The sequence below is a fragment of the Agelaius phoeniceus genome, chromosome 20 (assembly GCF_051311805.1).
Source record: "Agelaius phoeniceus isolate bAgePho1 chromosome 20, bAgePho1.hap1, whole genome shotgun sequence".
NCBI lineage: Eukaryota > Metazoa > Chordata > Aves > Passeriformes > Icteridae > Agelaius > Agelaius phoeniceus.
In genome coordinates, this window is record NC_135284.1 from 5859093 (window position 1) to 5878968 (window position 19876).

Here is a 19876-nt window from a genome sequence, read left to right on the forward strand (position 1 = left end):
ATTGTGTTTTCTTTCTCTGAGGTTCAGAGAATGTGAATCCCAGAAATATTCTTGGGAAGAATTGTGCCTTGCTTTTCTCTGTGAAGAGGAATGTGGGGTTACATGGCAGCATCTCAAACCTGCACCAACATGGCATAGCACTCCTGAAGGGGCAGCTTCATGAGGGATGAGGCAGTGGCTCAGTGCACAAATACAGCGTTAGAACTCTTGGAGGGACCATTTCTATGGCCAGGTGATCCAACAGCACCTCAAAGCTGTTGGTGAGCACTCTTGGTGAGCTAGCATGGTTCAGCCAGGAACAGGGCTCACACCTCCCTCAGCTTGGTGCAGTGCTCTGGAAAAGCCAACTTTGGGAGGTTGGGAATACATCATCACCTCAGGGCAGGGCACACTGCTGCAGTGGAGTCACCCCTGTGGTGGGGACCAACCATCACCTCAGGGCATGGACCTGGGACTGCCTGAGGGCAGAGACCCTGCATTGCCTCAGGGTGCAGAATCCTCATTGCCCCATGGCACAGACAGGAGCTACTGCAGGGCACAGACCCTCCATCGCCCCAACTGCTGTCCCGGCACCGCCTCAGGGCACGGATCTAGTGCCGCCTCAGGGCACGGACCCGGTGCCAACCTTCCCTGGCCCCAGGCGCTGCCCCGGTGTCGCCCTAGGGCACGGATCCAGAGCCGCCTCAGGGCACGGTCCCTGGCGCGCTCCCGGTGCCGCCTGAGGGCACGGACCTTTTCCGGCCCCGGGCGCGCTCCCGGTGCCACCTCAGCCGCGTCCGAGGCGGGAAAACGCTCCCGGCGCGTGCTGGGGGCGGGACTAGACGGCCCGAGGGGGCGTGGCCTGCGCGTGCCCGCCCCCTCGGCCGCTGTTCGGGCAGGAAAGGGCGGGGCCCGGTGCGCCGCGCACGCGCGCGTGTGGCCTTACGGAAGCCGGGCTGGCGCGCGCGTGTCCCGGCGGTGGCGGCTGAGGCGGCGGCCCCGGCCTGAGGGGCTGGGGTGGGGGGGGGTCCCGGCGTCCGGACGGGGCGGGGGACGGGATGGCGGCAACGTGAGCAGCTCGGTGAGCGGCGGAGGGGCGGTCTGGGGCCTGCTGCGGCGGGAGGAGCCGGTGGTCGGGCCGGGGCGGGCAGGGCGGGAAAGCGGCCTCGGGGCGAGGCTGGGGCGGGAGCGGACCTGGGAGCGGTGAGGGGGCCGTGAGGGCGCGGGGTGTGGGGCAGCGGAGCGGTGGCGATGGAGGCTGCTGCGGAGCGGGTGCCGGGGAGGAGGCTGAGGGGGTCCCGGCGGGCGGAGGGTGCTCAGTGTCCCCTGTGTCGCTCGCAGCACCCTCAGCACGGACTGGATGCCCACGGGCGGCAGGACGCTGTCACACGCTGCCCGCGCTCTCGGCAGGGGCACAGCGCTGTTCTGCCCTCGCCCGCAGCTCCCCGTGCCCAGGCCGTTGTCCCGCCGTGCCGGAGCCAGGCGCGGGTGCTGGTGCCAGCTGCTGTTCCAGCCCGTCCCTGTGCCATCCCCGCAGCCCGCGTTTCCCCTGTCCCTGCTGTTGGGCAGCTGGCTGCGCTCGGCCTGCGCGGCTGCCGGGGACATGGCGGAGCAGCGGTACTGCGTGGACTATGCCAAGCGAGGCACCGCGGGCTGCAAGAAATGCAAGGAGAAGATCGTGAAGGGGATGGTGCGCATTGGGAAGATTGTTCCAAATCCTTTCACCGAGTCTGGAGGGGACATGAAGGAGTGGTACCATGTCAAGTGCATCTTTGAGAAGCTGGATAAGGCCCGGGCCACCACTAAGAAAATTGAAGACATCACAGACTTGGAGGGGTGGGAAGAGCTGCAGGATGAGGAGAAAGAAACAATCAACAAGTACATCTCAGGTGAGGCATGAGACAGTGCCAGGGTCACTTTTCTCCTTGTTCTCAAGTTATGCCAGAGGTTATCACCCAGCTGTGCCTTTGCCATGAAATCCTCATGGATTTATTTGTGTGGCTTAGGGACGAAGTGTGTGGTGCTGTTCCAATCCCTGTCTCAGCCCTGTAGGAAAGGGAAGAAATGGTCACTTCTGCAGTGACACTCCTTGATTCTTTTGTCACAACTGATTGTGGACAAGGCTGGGTGATTTAATTCATGGGCAAATAAAACCCATGACGAAGCATCAGTTACTTTCTCTTTCCATCTTTTTCTGTGATCTTCAATAAATTCCACATTCTAACTTCTGTTATCTTACAAACATCTGGTTCTTTTTTTTTTTCCCTCCAATTGCTATTCCTTGTAAGGCTTTTTGCTTTGTAAGCTACATAGTATGGTGAGGGATGTATGAGATTATTCCTGACTGCCTCTTTGAACCTTTCTGCTTTTCTGCTTTCCAGAAGCCAATTCCAAGACTGGAGGTACCCCAAAGAAAAAGGTGATAGTGCAGGCAAAACTCACTGCCACAGGACAGCTGACCACAAAAGATCCACCAAAGAAATTCTCTGGATTCTCTGGTAAGAATTAAGAAACTGGTTCTGGGAAATCAGTTTCTTTTAATCTCTGCATCAAGAGGTGTTATAGCTTGGCTCAGATTGGTAGGTTTTTATCTATAGATGATTTAGGTATTTTAATTCTGGTTTGTCAAAAGCTGTCCGTGCTTGAAAGAACATCTTGAAAGATGTTTGGATTTCCAGTTTTCCCAAGGAGACAAAGGTTCTGCCATGATCCACATTGTCAGGCTGACTCCATCCCTACATCCATTGGCTCATTGCAGCCAAACTGAAGGTGTAGGCTCAAGTTATCCCATGTGGAGCTCAAAATCTGGAAAGAACTGCTGAGGGATTCTCACTTGTGTTCATGGAAAGGAAAACTTGTCCTGAGGAGCAGCTGCCAGCAGGACAGTCCATCTGTGAGCTCTGACTGACCTGGCACATACCTGGAGCTCCATACTGCCCAGAGCCACAACACAGCCAAAGACATCAGCTTCTGTAGGGGGTTGGTGTTAGGGGACAAAAGGGGATGATGGGGATGTATCCCCCAATTTTAGAAATTACCTTAGGGAAATGTCTTGCTTTGAAGGGCAAAAGTCTATAAAGTAGAAAAAATATTGATAAAACAGAGGTACCTTCAAGGAGAAATTAATTTTCACCAATATTTAGTCATATTTTTCTGGTAGAATTAAGATCTAGGAAATTTTGGTGTAATGTGAAGGGTAAAAATAGTTGGAAGCCTTTTACAAAAGTCATAAATTTTAATTCTGAAGCTTTGCCAGCATGCTGGGATTGTTCCCACCTTGCCAGGTAGAGATAACTTCAACACTTGCTCCGTGTTGTCACAAAACCAACTTGTGATGTGTCTGATGCAGCCAAGCCAAAGAGTTCAGAAGATTCTCCTGCAAAGTGTGCCCAGAAGCCGAGCCTGTCTGCAGCCAGGTGTGACCCCCAGCACAAGGACTGCCTGCTGCGCGAGTTCCGCAAGCTCTGCGCCATGGTGGCTGAGAAACCCAGCTACAATGTCAAAACCCAGATCATCCAGGACTTCCTCAGGAAGGGATCTGCAGGAGGTATGGCTCCAGCTGGGAATTCTCAGCTCTTTCACAAGCAGCTTCAAAGGCTGGTCTCAAAAGGAAAGGGGAAATTCAAGTCTGGTTGTTGTGTGTGGTCCCAGCCTTGTGCTGTGGTGGTTTCTGAGCTGTGGAGGTAATCTTTGAAAAGTGAACTCTACAAATACCAAATTCAGACAAAAATGCCTCACTTAGGTGATGTAGATGCCCAATTTAGAGGCAAATTGTGGCTATTTTCCCTAAGAATTACAAGCCCCACCTGTGGGTTTTATTCCCAGGATTATGCAAATGGACACAACCAACCAGAGCCTGGACATGAAAAAAATAAATCCTCGCTGTTGTAATGTGCTTGTTTTTTGTTTGTTTTTTTTTTTTTTTCCAGATGGTTTTCATGGTGATGTATACCTGACCATTAAGATGCTGTTGCCAGGTGTCATTAAAATAGTTTACAACTTGAATGATAAGCAGATTGTAAAGCTGTTCAGCAGGATTTTTAACTGCAACCAGGAAGAAATGGTCCGGGACCTGGAGCAGGTGAGTGCAGACAGCAGCTCCCTTAATTTCTGCTGTTCAGCTCTTTGCTTATGGAAATTCTGGAATGGTTTAGGTTTTTTACTCCTTAGCTTGACTGTTAGAATGGGAGCTGGTGATTTATTTTGGTTTTCCTTGGCTTTAGCAGTTTTCATAGCATTTTCTGCCATCTGGAACCTGTAGAAAATCATGTTTAAATGGAAAGCAGGATAAGAATTCACCTGGCAGAGCTTTAGAAAGCAAGACTAAAATTATCTAGGCGAGGTGGGCTGCATCTGTTTGTCTAAGCTCCTTTGTCTGGCACATTGCTACAGAACTGAGTTATATTACTCTTTTTGTACCATCACACATCAAAACCTGGGATTCAATTAACAGACCTGTCACTGGCAGCTGCAGTTGGTTATTACAATTAAGCTGCTACAATTGCAGGTGCTCAGTTGTGCAGTGAGTACTTGTGCACAGGAGCTGGTGATTGACTGTGCACCCTCTGATTCACTGCAAGGTGCAGAAAAGGGGTGATTTAGATAATAATGGTAATTTTTTCATCTCTGTTCATTGCCTTGCTGTGTACTGCCTTCTAGTGACATCACTAGCCTGTCCCATGTCCTTGGATTTGCAAGTGGATTTATCCCGAGGAAATAAAGGGTCTGTGCTGCTGAAGCAGTGAAAAATAGAGCCATGAGATGATGCTGGTACTCTTAATTACCTTTCTTGGCAAATTAAACAGCTGAGCAGCTTTACGTGTCGTGGCAGCTTCTTTAAGTGTTTGATTGCAATTTCTTTGTGCAATCCCAGCATCACTCCTGTCCTTTATCCTCACTGGAACCATGCAGAATCCCCAGTGGCAACCCATTCTCTGGCCATGCCTCTCATCCACACCCTGGTTTTGTTTCTGGAGACAGGGAGATGTTTCTGAGACCATACGGATCTTCTTCGAGCAGAGCAAGACCTGTCCCCCAGCAGCCAAGAGCCTCCTGACCATCCAGGAGGTGGATGAGTTCCTCATGCAGCTGTCCAAGCTCACCAAGGAGGATGACCAGCAGAGTGTCCTGCAGCAGATCAGTCGCAGGTGAGGGAAGGAATCAGCCTCTGAAGGTCTGCCCAAACACTGGAGTGGTTCTCTACAAGCTGGAGTAGGTGAAAAATTAATCATGAGCCACTGAAACTGAACTTAATTAGCATCTGTAAGCTGCTGTTAGCAGTGTGATTGAGACACCTTGACAGCAGTGGAGAGCTTTTATGGCTCTTGTTCATGCTAGAGAACTTTGTCCCTGCCTGTCAGGACACTTCAATCAAACAAATGATTTGCAACAACACCCTAATGGTGCTTAGCTGTTAATTGAGTTGCTGTTCTTAAGCATGTTGGGAAAAGCCTTCAAGTAATTTAGACAAAGATATTTGGTCTGGCTCAGTTTGTGTTGATCTGAGGCTGAGGATTTTCCAATCAGTTACTCTTGATGCATTAATGAAGTAAATTTTGGAAGGTACACACTGAGGCAGAGTTAATGTTGGCATCAAGATGCTGGAAAGCTTTTTGGCTATTCCCTTGTGTCTCTGAGGTGTCACTGTTAACATGATTGGTTAAACCCTCTGCAAAGGGAGGGCCATTTTTTAAAGAGACTTGGGTGAATTTCTTCTTTTCAGCTGCAAAGTTCAGTTCACAACTTTGCTGAATCTTCTCTCCTTCAGGTGTACAGGCAACGACCTGAAGTGCATCATCAGGCTAATTAAGCATGACTTGAAAATGAATGCTGGAGCAAAGCACGTGTAAGTGACAGGAACCCAGAAATGCTCATTTCCTGAGGCAGCAGCAGCAGCAGCAGCCCTGGGGCTGATCCATGCTCCCCCTCTCTCCATGCCCTGCAGGTTGGACGCTCTGGATCCCAACGCCTACGAGGCGTTCAAGGCCTCGAGGAACCTGCAGGACGTGGTGGAGAGGGTGCTGCAGAACCAGCAGGAGGCAGAGAAGGTGCCAGGGCTGAAGAAGACCCTGAGTGTGCAGGCCTCACTCATGACCCCAGTGCAGCCCATGCTGGTAGGTTGGGCCCCTCCTGACAACCAGGCACCGACAGAGACCCCACCTGGGAGGGGCAGGAGCAGGGCACTGGCTGTGCAGCGTGGGCTGGCAGTGGCTGTGCAGTGTGGGCTGGCTCTGTGCAGAGCTCAGGGTTATTTAACCCACACCTGGGAGGGGCAGGAGCAGGGCACTGGCTGTGCAGTGTGGGCTGGCAGTGGCTGTGCAGTGTGGGCTGGCTCTGTGCAGAGCTCAAGAGTTATTTAACCCACACCTGGGAGGGGCAGGAGCCAGGGCAGTGGCTGTGCAGTGTGGGCTGACTCTGTGCAGAGCTCAGAGTTATTTAACCCACACCTGGGAGGGGCAGGAGCAGGGCACTGGCTGTGCAGTGTGGGCTGGCAGTGGCTGTGCAGTGTGGGCTGGCTCTGCAGGGCTCAGGGTTATTTAACCCACACCTGGGAGGGGCAGGAGCCAGGGCAGTGACTGTGCAGTGTGGGCTGGCTCTGTGCAGAGCTCAGGGTTGTTTAATCCCCACCTGGGAGGGGCAGGAGCAGGGCAGTGGCTGTGCAGTGTGGGCTGGCTCTGTGCAGAGCTCAGAGTTATTTAACCCACACCTGGGAGGGGCAGGAGCAGGGCAGTGACTGTGCAGTGTGGGCTGGCTCTGTGCAGAGCTCAGGGTTGTTTAATCCCCACCTGGGAGGCTCAGGAGCCAGGGCAGTGGCTGTGCAGTCTTCAGGGTTGCTTAATGCCAGTTTAGAAAGCATCTCCTACCACCAGGTCAAGTATTCAATATACTCAGTAACTGCCAAGCTAAAACCTTGCCTTGCTCTCCATCTTTTTTGTTTGCTGTCATTGCAGAAGTTGATCCTTTCTCTGGAAAGAGTGTAGGCTTTCCAGTGGATTAGAGATTCAAATAAGTCTGGCTTTTTGTGTGAACAAAGCAGAGTTAAATATTTACTTGTGGGCTGAGCACACTCCTACAGAAGGCACAGTGCACATTTTAAAGCATTGGGAGGGGATAAGCACTGCAAAGCTGTAATTATCTGGGCATATGCAGATATTAGTAAGTGAATAATTAAGGAAAACTTGGACTCACTAATAGAGAATCTGGACAAAAAGCTCTACAAAGGGATTCATTGTAGCTCACCCATGAACTTGGCTAAGAGTAGCTTGATGTTCCATGTGTCCCCTGGGGTTTGGCCCCTCTGTCCCCAGGCTGAGGCCTGCAAGTCCATCGAGTATGCCATGAAGAAGTGTCCCAACGGGATGTACGCCGAGATCAAGTACGACGGCGAGCGCGTGCAGGTGCACAAGAATGGGGATCACTTCAGCTACTTCAGCAGGAGCCTCAAGCCTGTGCTCCCTCACAAAGTAAGCACCTGGGCACTGCCTCACCCCTTGTGCCAGCTCCTCTGCATTGCCAAGTTTCCTTCTATAGGCAAGGAGATTTCCTTCTCATTCCTAATTTATATAGGTGGGTAGAATGTGGAAAAGCAACACTTAAAACGAATAATTTAATTCTGGTGCACATTAAGAGCTTGGAATTAAATTTCATCTGTCTGCTGTAGAATCCTCTCTATGCACTGCATTTTGGGAGCCTTGCTGCCAGTTGGGTGACTTGGTTCTGTTTATTAAAGCCTCACTTTTCTATTTGTAGACTGCTGTGGGTACCATAGAAGTGCAGATGTGCCCCATGTGCCTTATGTACTTGTGGAGAGAACACCTGCATTGGGGTGAATCTCTCTCTTCAGCCAGTTATTTTCCTTTTTTGTTTTTTTTTCTTTTCCCAAGGTAGCCCATTTTAAGGATTTCATCCCCCAGGCTTTCCCTGGTGGGCAAAGTATGATTCTGGATTCAGAAGTTCTCCTGATTGACAATAAAACTGGCAAGCCACTTCCTTTTGGGACTCTTGGTGTACACAAGGTAAAAACAAAATTAAATAAAAATGGTTTTTGTGTTTGGAGGATGTTACACTGCTGACTTAAACACAATCTGTTATCACATGATAATTTCAGAGCTCTGGTGCTTGTTAGAGCATCTGGGGAAAAAAATAAGATTATTGAGAAGGCTGATATTGAAAAGCTACTGCTCTAATACTTTAGATTTGATATTAACTGATCCCTGGCAGGCCATTAACAGAACTTAATTTCAATAACACTAAAAAAATCTTTGAAAAATGTTACAATTCTGTCATTGTTTCTCATAGCTTGAGCAATGTATGGCAGCCTGGGGGACCACAGGGAGGCAGTGATTATTCCATGCAAATGTTATGTAGTGCTTGTGTCTAGACTGAATGGGGGTGAGGAAAAGGACAGGAAAATGAAAATTAAACTATAAGTGCTTTAGTTAAAAGTAGCCATTAATCTGCTCTCTGTAGAAATGTGGTGGGTTTTTTGCAGCAGCAGTGACAGATGTTGCATTGCCCAAAACCATTAATATTTTTAGCATTATTTTCCATTCCTGGGAAATGAACATTTTTTTTATGTTCTCAGCTTGTGCTTGGACACATTGAGTGTAAATCTGAATTCTCAGAATGCTTCTTTTAAAAGAGGTATAAGCTTATCATACCTAAAATATTACAGAGATTAAAATCCATCCTTTTATTACTTTGCTAAAACTGTTTGCTGTGCCTGCAGAATTGTTTTAATTGTATTTCAGAAAGCTGCTTTCCAGGATGCCAACGTTTGCCTGTTTGTGTTTGACTGCATCTACTTCAATGACATCAGCCTGATGGACAGGTATGGCTGCCAGGGCAGAGTGGCTGGCCTGGTTTCTTGGGATGAACTGCAAAACCTGGGCTGGAAAACCCCACTAATGCAGACAGACCAGTTCACCTGGGCTGTCAGACTGGCCACTCACTGGGAAATCAGGGCAGCATGGGAGGGACCTTGCTGGGCCAAGGAGTTTGTTCTGTGCAGCTCCTCTTGCTCTCCAAAATATTGGGATCAGCTGCATCTCAGCTGCTCATCTCACATCCTCTCAACACTGTTAACATGGGAGTTTCCATCCTGTCACTTCCTGGAGGAAAGTAAGAACTGGTTGTCCTCTCTGGAGCTCTCCAGGATGATTTAATGACTTCAGCAGCTTTTTTCAATGTTCCTGTTGGGATTGGTGCTTGTCCCTCACTGTCCATGCCCTGCTCTAGGCCCCTCTGTGAACGGCGCAAGTTCCTCCACGACAACATGGTGGAGATCCCCAACAGGATCCTGTTCTCAGAGATGAAACATGTCACAGTGAGTCCAGAGTGCCCCTACCACCCTGACCCTGCTCCTCCAGCACTTGGCTTTTTTTTTTTATGATTAACTCTGCAAATTCACCCTGGCAAAATGGTTCTCCTTCTGCTCTGTGTGCAAGGCTTCTTGAGCCAACATTGTATTCCAATCTTTTCCTGGCCCCAACCCCTTCAGTATAATCTTAACTTGCATACCTCAGGTTTCCTGGCTTGTTAATGATTTTGCAGCCATTGTCACTCTGACCCTGTTAGGAGGAGTTAAATCCTGCTGTCACTCATTGTGTGCTGTGCAGTGCAGAGCTGTGACTGCAGCCTGATTGAAGGGAGCCAGACTGTGCCACTTCCCAAACTGGCATCTTCAAATGCCACACAGCCCTGAGACATTCTGGCTGCTAAAATCTGCATTTAGGCAGCAGCATGCTGGGATTTTCCTTTGATTATGCACAAGCCTGATGTCCCATTATTTTTCCCCATTGCTGCTGATTTCTGTGGCACCTTGGCTTTGGTGGAGAAGGCTTGGACATTTTGGGCAGAAGGTGGTTCATAGGTCCCAAGGCAGTTGGGTGGAGAAGGAAGCAGGCACTGCTGGCTGAGCAAATCTGACTTGGGACATACTGGGACACAGCCAGTGGGGCAGCCACGTCTCTGAGGGGTATTTTTTAACCAGACAAACCTTCTCTTTTTGGGATATATTCCCAGCTTAGTCACTGGGTGTGCAGCAAAGAGAAGATTTATCCATTTACAGGATCCATTTACAGGATTCTCTTTTGAAAACTGTTGTGAAAGTACCTCTTCCTCTCTCTGCAGCTGCTTTGAGTTTGGTGCCCCACTGCTCCAAACACAAACCCTGAAGAGCTCAGCCCTTTTTAGAGTCCTGAGCTAAGCATGGTCCCTCTCCTTTGCAGAAAGCTTCAGATCTGGCAGACATGATCACCCGGGTCATCCGCGAGGGGCTGGAAGGGCTGGTGCTGAAGGACATAAAGGCAAGTTCCCCTTCACTCTGTACTGGTGTCACCTGGGAATTTGGGAATGACAACAGTCAGCTCTGAGGCAGAATCACACACTGAGTATTCCAGAAACATCTCTGGGTTCCTCTCAGTGCTAACACCCAGTCCGAGCTGCTGCTCCTGCTGTGCTCAGGAGCTGCTGAGCTGGGTAAACGCCAGGGCTGACTGAGGAGGTGCTGCTCACCAGGGGATCTCTCTGAGGGGGCTCTGCCTTCCCTTGCACAGGGTAATTATGAGCCAGGGAAACGCCACTGGCTGAAGGTGAAGAAGGATTATCTCAACGAGGGGGCAATGGCTGACACTGCTGACCTGGTGGTGCTGGGGGCTTTCTATGGACAAGGCAGTAAAGGTAGGTCTGGAGTTGGCTTAAGTCAGAGCTCTGTCTGCTCAAGGAACTCCCAGAGTTTTCCTGTTCCAGGCCTCCAGTATGAGGGTGGCTGCAGCAGTGATTATCTGTCCTTGCTGTGGCTCCAGAGCTGGAGGTGTTGGGCTGGACTGTTGCACAGTGCAGGGGCTCTGCTCAGCTTTGTGAGTGGCCCTGCAACCATCACAAGCCCAGGCCCCAAAGCCACGAAAGGGTTTTGGCTCAGAAGAGCTGTGGCTTGTCCTGTGCAAGGTGTGAGCCCTGCTGTCCTGTGCAGGTGGGATGATGTCCATCTTCCTCATGGGCTGCTATGACCCCAAGAGTGAGAAGTGGTGCACGGTGACCAAGTGCTCCGGTGGCCACGATGACGCCACCCTGGCACGTCTGCAGACAGAGCTGGACATGGTGAAGATCAGCAAGGTGAGAGCCAAGGGATGCTCAGCTGCCCTGGAGGTGCTGAGGCAGGAATGAATCAGAGTTAAAGCTCATCAGCCACTTGACACAAGTGAGGTGTCAGAGCAGCCAGCTCCTGCAGGAGGCACTGCTGGGATCTGTACCCAGACACTGAGTGGGAAGCCAGGCACCATCTGTTTCCTGCTAGGACAAGGTTTTGTTGGGAAGATCCCAATTTTTTATCTGGATTTTTGGGCACGTTGTGATTGGCAAAGGCAGTCACTAGATGGGGCTGTGGGAGGGAAATGCTCAGTCAGACTCTGGTCTGTGGCTCCATAACCTGGGGTTGGAGTTAAGATTTCTGTCAGTGATTTATCTTGCTTTTCAACACTGGACAAATAAACAGCTGAATTTTAATATTACCTTGACATCCTGAAGGCCATTTGCATCAAGGTTGTAGAATCTTGAAAAAAAAAAGGTAATTGTACATGAATCACTATTGGAGCAACTGTTCTTGTTTCACACACAAAATGACAGGAATTGAGGGCTGTGTTTCAGGCAATACTTGTGATTTTCTAGATGAGAGAAATGGCTGCAGATCAGTGCAAGTTCCATCCATGCAAAGGCAATGTGATACCTCTGTGCTGATCTACTTCTAGGTTGTGTTTCAGCAGTTTCTGTTGTAAAATTAGGTTTGTATATGATGATAAGTGTCAATAATGTGAATTTTTTGCTTTTAATTAATAGGATCCTAGTAAAATTCCAAGGTGGCTAAAAATTAACAAAATCTACTACCCAGACTTCATTGTCCCAGATCCAAAGGTAAGTGCTCTCATAATCATTTCACATTTAACATTTCCCAGCCCTTCTTCTGCAATCTTCTATAAATCCATTAGAAGGACAACTTAGAAGTTGTCTGTGTTACAAAATAAATCTTCATAGTTGGAATGGGAAATTAAGCACAAGTTTTTATCTCTCAATCTTGCAGGTGCATTTGAGGCTAAGAGCTTCATGAAGAAATCACACCTGCAGCAGTTTTGGGAAAAATTCTTGTGCATTAAATCCCTTCCAGAAGTGAGCTTACTTTAAATTTGAGATATGAGAAATCTGACTTTAAAGCATTGAAACACAACTGCAACCCAAAAGTTGCTGTTGCTGTAGGGAATGTGTCAGTATGCTCTGTATGCCTGAAGGAGAAGGTGTGCTCAGAAATTGGCATTTTGTGTCAGTGAAGGCTTAGAGAAGAAGTAGTTTGAACAGCAAAGGTGACCAGGAAGGTCACTTTGTGTACATGGAGCTGTGCTGGGGTGGAGACTGAGTGGGGGTGAGGCTCTCTGAGCTGGCCCCTGAGGGAGCACAGGGTGTGCCATGGCCCCTGAGGGAGCACAGGGTGTGACATGGCCCCTGAGGGAGCATAGGGGTGTGACATGGCCCCTGAGGGAGCATAGGGGTGTGCCATGGCCCCTGAGGGAGCACAGGGTGTGCCATGGCCCCTGAGGGAGCACAGGGTGTGTGACATGGCCCCTGAGGGAGCACAGGGTGTGTGCCATGGCCCCTGAGGGAGCACAGGGTGTGCCATGGCCCCTGAGGGAGCACAGGGTGTGACATGGCCCCTGAGGGAGCACAGGGTGTGTGACATGGCCCCTGAGGGAGCACAGGGTGTGCCATGGCCCCTGAGGGAGCACAGGGTGTGACATGGCCCCTGAGGGAGCACAGGGTGTGTGACATGGCTCTCTCAGGTGGCTCCTGAGGGAGCACAGGGTGTGACAAGGTTCCTGAGGGAGCACAGGGGTGTGCCATGGCCCCTGAGGGAGCACAGGGGTGTGCCATGGGCCCTGAGGGAGCACAGGGGTGTGCCATGGGCCCTGAGGGAGCACAGGGTGTGCCATGGCCCCTGAGGGAGCACAGGGTGTGACATGGCTCCCTCAGGTGGCTCTCAGGGAGCACAGGGTGTGACAAGGCTCCTGAGGGAGCACAGGGGTGTGCCATGGCCCCTGAGGGAGCACAGGGTGTGACAAGGTTCCTGAGGGAGCACAGGGGTGTGCCATGGCTCTCTCAGGTGGCTCTCAGGGAGCACAGGGTGTGACATGGCTCCCTCAGGCGGCTCTCAGGGAGCACAGGGTGTGACATGGCTCTCTCAGGTGGCTCTCAGGGAGCACAGGGTGTGACATGGCTCTCTCAGGTGGCTCTCAGGGAGCACTGGGTGTGACATGGTTTCCTCCCTGGTTTCCTCCCTCCCTGTGCTCAGAAAGCCCCGGTGTGGGAGATCACGGGGGCCGAGTTCTCCAAGGCCGAGGCGCACACGGCTGACGGGATCTCCATCCGCTTCCCGCGCTGCACCCGCATCCGGGATGACAAGGACTGGCAGACAGCCACCAACCTGCAGCAGCTCAAGGTGGGTCAGCAGGGGCCCTGCAGCTCCTGGCACCAGGCTGAGCTTCAGGCAGGTCACAGCATGCACTGAAGGCACCTGCTGCAAATCACAGCATGCACTGAAGGCACCTGCTGCAAATCACAGCATGCACTGAAGGCACTTGCTGCCTGTCGTGGCACCTTCCCTTTTCCCTTCGTGCCAGGCTCAGGCTGGGTTGCTCTGCTGGAGGCTCTCAGGCCCCTTGAGCAGTCAGAGAAGCCTCTGTGGGCAGTTGGTTCCATCAGCTCCTGTGGCAGGGTGAGGAGTTGCCTTCCTCAGAGGTGACCACAGAATGAACTCTCTTGAGAAAGACATTTTGAGGTCCTCAGGTCCAACCTATGACCTAACACCTGCTCAGCAGCTAAACCATGGCACTGAGTGCTACATCCAGGCTTTTTTTAAACACGTCCAAGGACGATGACTTCAGCACCTCCTTGGGCAGACCTTTGTTCTCTCCATGCTCACTCAGTTTCCCATCACTTGCTGAGACTGGGAGAGGCATTTGGGAAGTGCCTGTGGGTATCCTGGGGCACAGGGGCCAAGTGGCACTGGCCATGACCCCTGGGCTGCAACCACCCCAGTGCCAGCCCTGGAGGAGCTCTGTGCTGCAGTTTCTGGCTGGCAGCAGCTGCCAGGGCTGCTGTGCCATGGAAAGCAGGAGTGATGCAGCCCCCAGGGCCTGCCAGGATCCCCGTGGGGAGGAGAGAGGAACAAACCCCTCTGCAGATGGGCCCTTCTCACAGTGAGCACTGGGCACTGCTCATCCTTCAGGCTCTTGCTCTGTTGCAGATGATGTGGATGTGGCTTTTGCTCCTCCCTGTGTGGCTTCCCTGAATGCCAGGAGAGGGGTGGAATGCAGGGAGCTGGGACAGGAAAATGACTGCAGAGGGGTGCAGGAAGAAAAGGCTTTTGAGCAAACACTTCAGGGGGAGAACACCAGAGCAGTCTGTGCTTCACAGCTCATCTCCAGTGTCAGACATGATCTGTGCTGTTTCTCTGGGCAGGAGCTGTACCAGCTCTCCAAGGAGAAGGCTGATTTCAGTGTTACAGCTGGGGAGGAAGATGAGTCCACAGCTGGCAGCAGTGGAGAGAATGATGGGAATTCCAGGTCTTCCACCCCTCACAGCAGTATTAAGAGTCCCCCAAGCAAGTCACCTGCAAAAGCCCAGAAGGCAGAAGGTAAGGTGTAAGGTGATGGTGCTTTCAGGAAGGAGCCTGGGGCTGTGTCCTCTGTGCTTGGGGCAGGCTGGCTCTGGGCCCTTGCCCTCTGTGAGAGGCTTGATGATCCCCCCTTCACATGGATCTCAGGGATAATGGGCAGAGCTGTTCAGATCCTTGCTTTGGCCCTGTATGAATTGAGTAGCCACAGCTCTGAGATGTCCTGGGATTGGGAAAAGAGGGATGGAAACAGCTCTGATGATGCTGTTCAGGTTGGTGTTCACTGCTCCCATTTGTGCAGGTCACAGCCCTTGGGTGTGAGACTGTTGGCCATGAGCCAGTGTTTAATTTGATTTGGATGGAATTCGTGTGTGTAAAGGGACACGTGGCTGGAGGTGATTTCCTGGTGAATTGAGCTGGAACATGAAGCAGATTGCTGAGCAGTGGCACAGAGGACAGAGTGGTGACAGCATGGAGGGCAGGTGGCAGCAGCAGCCTGGGAATGGGGCAGGAGGCTGCCCCACACCATTTCCAGTAGAAAAATGGGTCTCACTAGTGAGAGTAGTTCAGGGATTTTCCAGAAAGAGGGGAGGCAACTTTTCCCTTCTGCTGTTTACTCTTTCCCCCAACATTAATACACAACCAGTATCTGGACAGAGCACATGCATGAACAAAAAAAAATTTTGTTTTTAGACAGCAAAGGAGTCATTGGATCCCCTCAAAAATCCGAGGAGAGACGAGGGGAGAAGAGAAAAGCATCTGAGATGGAGGACAATGGAAAAAAGGTACAGACAGTAGCCATGGTGGGGTGGGGGAGGCTGGGGCAGCTGTGGTCTGTTCATTCCATTCCAAGGAATGCTTGTGTTCATTTCCATTCCAAGGAATGCCTGTCTGTGGCAGCGTTCACAGGGGTCCCAGGATGAGGGAAGAGAGGAGAATCTTGACTCCATGTTCAGAAGGCTGATTGATTATTTTATGATATATATTATATTATAAGAAAATGATATATTAAAACTATACTAAGAGAATAGAAGAAAGGATTCCATCAGAAGACTTGAAAGGAATAGAAAGGAATGATAATAGAATCTTGTGACTGACCAGAGAGTCTGAGCCAGCTGGGCTGTGATTGGGCATTAATTAGAAACAACCACACGAGACCAATCCCAGATGCACCTGTTGCATTCCACAGCAGCAGATAACCATTGGTTACATTTCTTTTTTGAGGGCTCTCAGCTTCTCAGGAGAAAAAATCCTAGCAAAGAGATTTTTCATAAAATATGTCCATGACACCTGTCCACTTCCATTCCAAGGAATGCCTGTGTCCACTTCCATTCCAAGGAATGCCTGTGTCCACTTCCATTCCAAGGAGTGCCTGTGTCCATTTCCATTCCAAGGAATGCCTGTGTCCATTTCCATTCCAAGGAGTGCCTGTGTCCATTTCCATTCCAAGGAATGCCTGTGTCCACTTCCATTCCAAGGAATGCTTGTGTTCCTTTTTCATTCCTATGCCTGTGTCCATTTCCATTTCTATGCCCGTGTTCGCTTCCATTCCAAGGAGTGCTTGTGTCCATTTCCATTCCAAGGAATGCCTGTGTCCATTTCCATTCCAAGGAGTGCCTGTGTCCATTTCCATTCCAAGGAATGCTTTGCCCAAGCTCCATTTCCATTCCAAGGAATGCTTTGCCCAAGCTCTGTTTCCTCCCCAGCAGCCCCTGCTGGACATTTTCACGGGGGTGAAGCTGTACCTGGCGCCCTCGGTGCCGGACTTTGCGCGGATCCGCCGCTACTTCATCGCCTTCGACGGGGACCTGGTGGAGGAGTTTGACACGGCCTCGGCCACCCACGTGCTTGGGGACATTGATGACAACCCCGGGGCGCAGCGGGTGACTCCCAGGTGGATCTGGGAGTGCATCCGGAAGCGCCGGCTGGTGGCGCCGTGCTAGCACAGGGGGCAGTGCTGGCACAGGCAGTGGGAGTGGGGAGGGGAGGGAACGGGAGATCCCTCCCTCCATGGAGGGGTGGATAGACAGGAAGTGCCCTCAGTAGCTACAGCGATCCAGAGCAGCCCTAATGGAATGAATTTAAAAAGCTCTCTGAAGAAATGTCACTGCTGAATCCCATTTCCTGCCCATACTGTAGACCACCACCCTTATCCAGGTGCTGGTTTAGTCTCCTTGGGTTTTTAAAGTTTGGGTATTTTTATAGATAAATAAAACTGAAGCAGCTTCTCCTTTGCTGTCAGGACTTATTTTCCAAAGGTTCTTCTCTTCCTGTTCAGGAGAACAGAGCAGCAGCTCCGTGGGACTCTTGGCTGTGGTGCCAAGGTCATTTGTGTTGTCAGGTAATTTTTTTTCCACCTCCTCTGTACCCCCCACTACCAGCATTTCAGCACCTGGGATCCCAATTTCTGGCTGAGCTTCAGCAGTAGCTGTACGATCTCTGCTTGTAACAGATTCAGAAACAAAGTTAACTAAATCACAATTCAACTTTATTATAAAATTATAAACCAAACTTCTGTACCAAAACTAGTAAGTTGAACTGTCATAGTACCAGAGGATTTAATAGTGAATAACATGCCCTTTCAAGTAGAATATTAAGTTTTAAAATCTTTAAACAATGTACAGTGTACATAAAGCACATAAATATTTCCATTTACTTTATTAGTTCAGAACATTATATTCCTTTGGATCATTAATCAGTTTCCTCCAGGTTTTGATTTTCCTTTAAAAACAACTCATATCCATAAGTAAAGAATCCATTTTTACAAGGGAAACAAGAAGAGTCCTCCCTTCACAAAGCACATTTTGGAGTCACAGGGTTGGGTGGATCTTCTCATCCCTAAAATTTCAGGCATTGATCTGCAGCTTGATTTAACTGCTGTAGACAATAAGCCTACCCTGAACAAGGAAAAGTACATCTGTCCATAGGGGAATCATCATCTTCCTGCTAAATTCCCCCAGCCCTGAGTTTATTGAAAAATATGACAACATGAATTTTCACAGTGGATTTCCTAAACGAGGCTGCTCAGCACATTGTGTATTCCTGCAGCTCTTGGAGGTCCCTGTGCTCTCTGCAGAGCAGAGTCACTCCTTAGCTGCCCTTTTCTCTGTCAGGATGCACTGACTTGTTCACTGTGTTCTCCTGCTGGATCTGTTAAACCTTTAGTCAAAGAATAAAGAACAGCCTGACCTGGGACAGAGGTAGGGCTCAGAATGCTGAGTTCAGTCAATGCAGCAGCTGCTGCAGTTTGGTGCAGTTCTGAGACCCCCTCAGTGAGACATCCCTGGCTCTCTCCTGCTGCCTCCTGAGCCATGGATTTCTCATCCCAGGTGCTGCTTTGGCTGCAGCTCCCAGAGCAAAGCCCCTGCACTCAGAGCTGCAGAGCACAGGGGTGACTGTGCTGCTGCCATCACTGCCCAGGAGCTGAGGGGAGTCACTGCAGAGCCCCCCTGGCTCTGTGCTGTTCTCTGCTGGCAGCCAGGCTGGAACACAGAGCCAGAGCAGCCAGGACAGCTCTGCAGAGGGGCCTGGGCACAGTGCCACCCGTGCTGAGGGACACTGAGGGCAGCACTGAAGCCCTGGCTGCCTGCAGGCCACTGAGGGCAAAATACACCAGAAAATCACCTCCAGAGGAACTGCCAGACTCCTCCAGCTGAACACACAGCCCAGGAGCTGTCAGGGATCAGCCACAGCCTCTCCCTACCCTCACCAGCAGAAAGGACAAAACTGCTTTTGTAGGCAGTGGAAGGTAACAGAACTGTCAAACTGAGCCCTGGGGAGGATGGGGAAGCTGATCTGCAGTGGAGATTGCTCATGGATCCAAGGGAAACAAAGGCTTTCTTCCATGATTCCCTTCTAAAAAAAGAAAAAGTCACCTGTCCTTCAATATGATTGTGTAGCAGTGGAGTCCTCACTACTCTGCAGCTCTGGTCTCCTCACCAACCCTGGGGAAGGCTCAAGCCTTGGAGTTGTAGCTCCCTCAGCAGGTGGGGGCAGTTCAGTCTGAGCCCCACCTCTGGCACGTGCTGTGAAATTAAAGTTGACAAAAATCAAACCAGAAACCTCCCTCTGGCACAGAAACAAAAACCCAGCACGCAGGGCAAGGCTGAGCCTTCCCAGCCTCCCTCCCCAACAATTTTCAATAATACAAAGACAACCTTGATATAAAATTACACATTTTTCCACAATTGCACTACTCTGGAATTAGGGAAAGCAGGGATGGTCTGCCTGTCCTGCAAGCATAACAACATTAAATTAAAAATAAAAGTAAAATTAACAAGCACAGTGACATTTCAATCTTCGAAAATCAAGTTGTTGCTGGGCAGAGCCTGAGCAGCAAAACAAAGGACACTTTTTGAGACCCCAGTTCACTTTTATTATTCAGAGGAAAATACAAAGCCTCTGGAGCTGATCTTCCTGGTGGAAAGCTGGGCATCCATCTGTCCTCAAATTATCCTGGGATGGAGGTGGTTAATGATTGCTGGCAATGAGCTCCGAGGAGTCCAGGCACTGTGGTGTAAAGCACGATGGTGGGATGAGCAGAGTCGGGCATGGCTTGAGCAGAGCACTTTCCCCAGGCTTCCTCCTTCCCTCTCTGGCAGCAGGGTCCGCGCTAATCTCCAAGGTGGCTGTTGGCAGGGATGTTGGCCCTTTCCCTGCGAGCACGGAGGCTTTAAGGCACGGCAGGCCTGAGCCCAGAGCCGGCCCTAAGTCCTGAAGACGTGCACGGCGCGGATCACGTACTGCCGGCAGATGGGGCACTCGCTCATGCGCTTCCCGCACTTGGTGCACGTCACCATGTGCCCGCACTCCAGCAGCACGCAGTCGATGGCAGCGTCCATGCAGATCCTGCACAGGTTGTCCTCGGTGCTGGGGGACCCAGCAGCACCTGAGGGGACAGGAGAGCACGCAGGGGTCAGGCAGAGGGAGGTGGGGTGGGTTTGTGTGATCCCACTTGGCTCTGCTGGAGGGATTCCCTAAGGGACAAGGCATGCAAAGGAACTGCCCTTGTGGCTGCTCCATCGGCTGGCAAGGAGCAGAAGTTTGAGCTTTTACACGGTAATTTCTGTGAGATGGAAACAAAAAACACTGAGATTCTCAGTGATGAGGCAAATGAAGCAACAGGGGTCTCTCTTCCCAAGTAACAGCACAAGAGGAAATGAACCTCAAGTTGTGCCAGGGAGGTTGAGAGAGAAATTTCTCCTGATACTGATTTTCAAAAACGTTGTCAAGCTCTGG

The 19876-nt window shown here is 50.7% G+C and overlaps 2 protein-coding genes across 7 annotated transcripts in view; one reads left to right on the forward strand and one right to left on the reverse strand.

The window, feature by feature from the left end:
• Positions 1 to 917: 917 nt before the first annotated feature.
• LIG3 (DNA ligase 3) lies at positions 918 to 16868 on the forward strand. 2 transcript variants are annotated; one of them, XM_054646985.2, is made up of 20 exons: positions 918 to 1060; positions 1321 to 1868; positions 2361 to 2477; positions 3329 to 3526; positions 3909 to 4060; positions 4960 to 5126; positions 5747 to 5824; positions 5924 to 6092; positions 7287 to 7442; positions 7863 to 7994; positions 8730 to 8809; positions 9217 to 9304; positions 10209 to 10286; positions 10536 to 10659; positions 10952 to 11094; positions 11815 to 11889; positions 13316 to 13462; positions 14485 to 14659; positions 15332 to 15423; positions 16345 to 16868. In XM_054646985.2, exons 2-20 carry the CDS (start codon positions 1340 to 1342, stop codon positions 16579 to 16581), a joined length of 2937 nt encoding a protein of 978 aa, XP_054502960.2. In that variant the 5' UTR covers positions 918 to 1060; positions 1321 to 1339; the 3' UTR covers positions 16582 to 16868. The 2 variants fall into 2 exon arrangements, with proteins under 2 accessions (XP_054502960.2, XP_054502962.2); XM_054646987.2 differs by having other exon boundaries at positions 16348 to 16868.
• Positions 16869 to 17104: 236 nt separating this feature from the next.
• The window catches only part of RFFL (ring finger and FYVE like domain containing E3 ubiquitin protein ligase), a 29289-nt gene continuing 26517 nt past the window's right edge, over positions 17105 to 19876 (reverse strand). For all 5 annotated transcript variants that reach the window (XM_077188565.1, XM_077188566.1, XM_077188567.1 and 2 more), the window contains one exon: positions 17105 to 19526. In XM_077188565.1, coding sequence (XP_077044680.1) covers positions 19345 to 19526 — 182 coding nt within the window. In that variant the 3' untranslated portion in view covers positions 17105 to 19344. The remainder of the gene's footprint in view (positions 19527 to 19876) is intronic.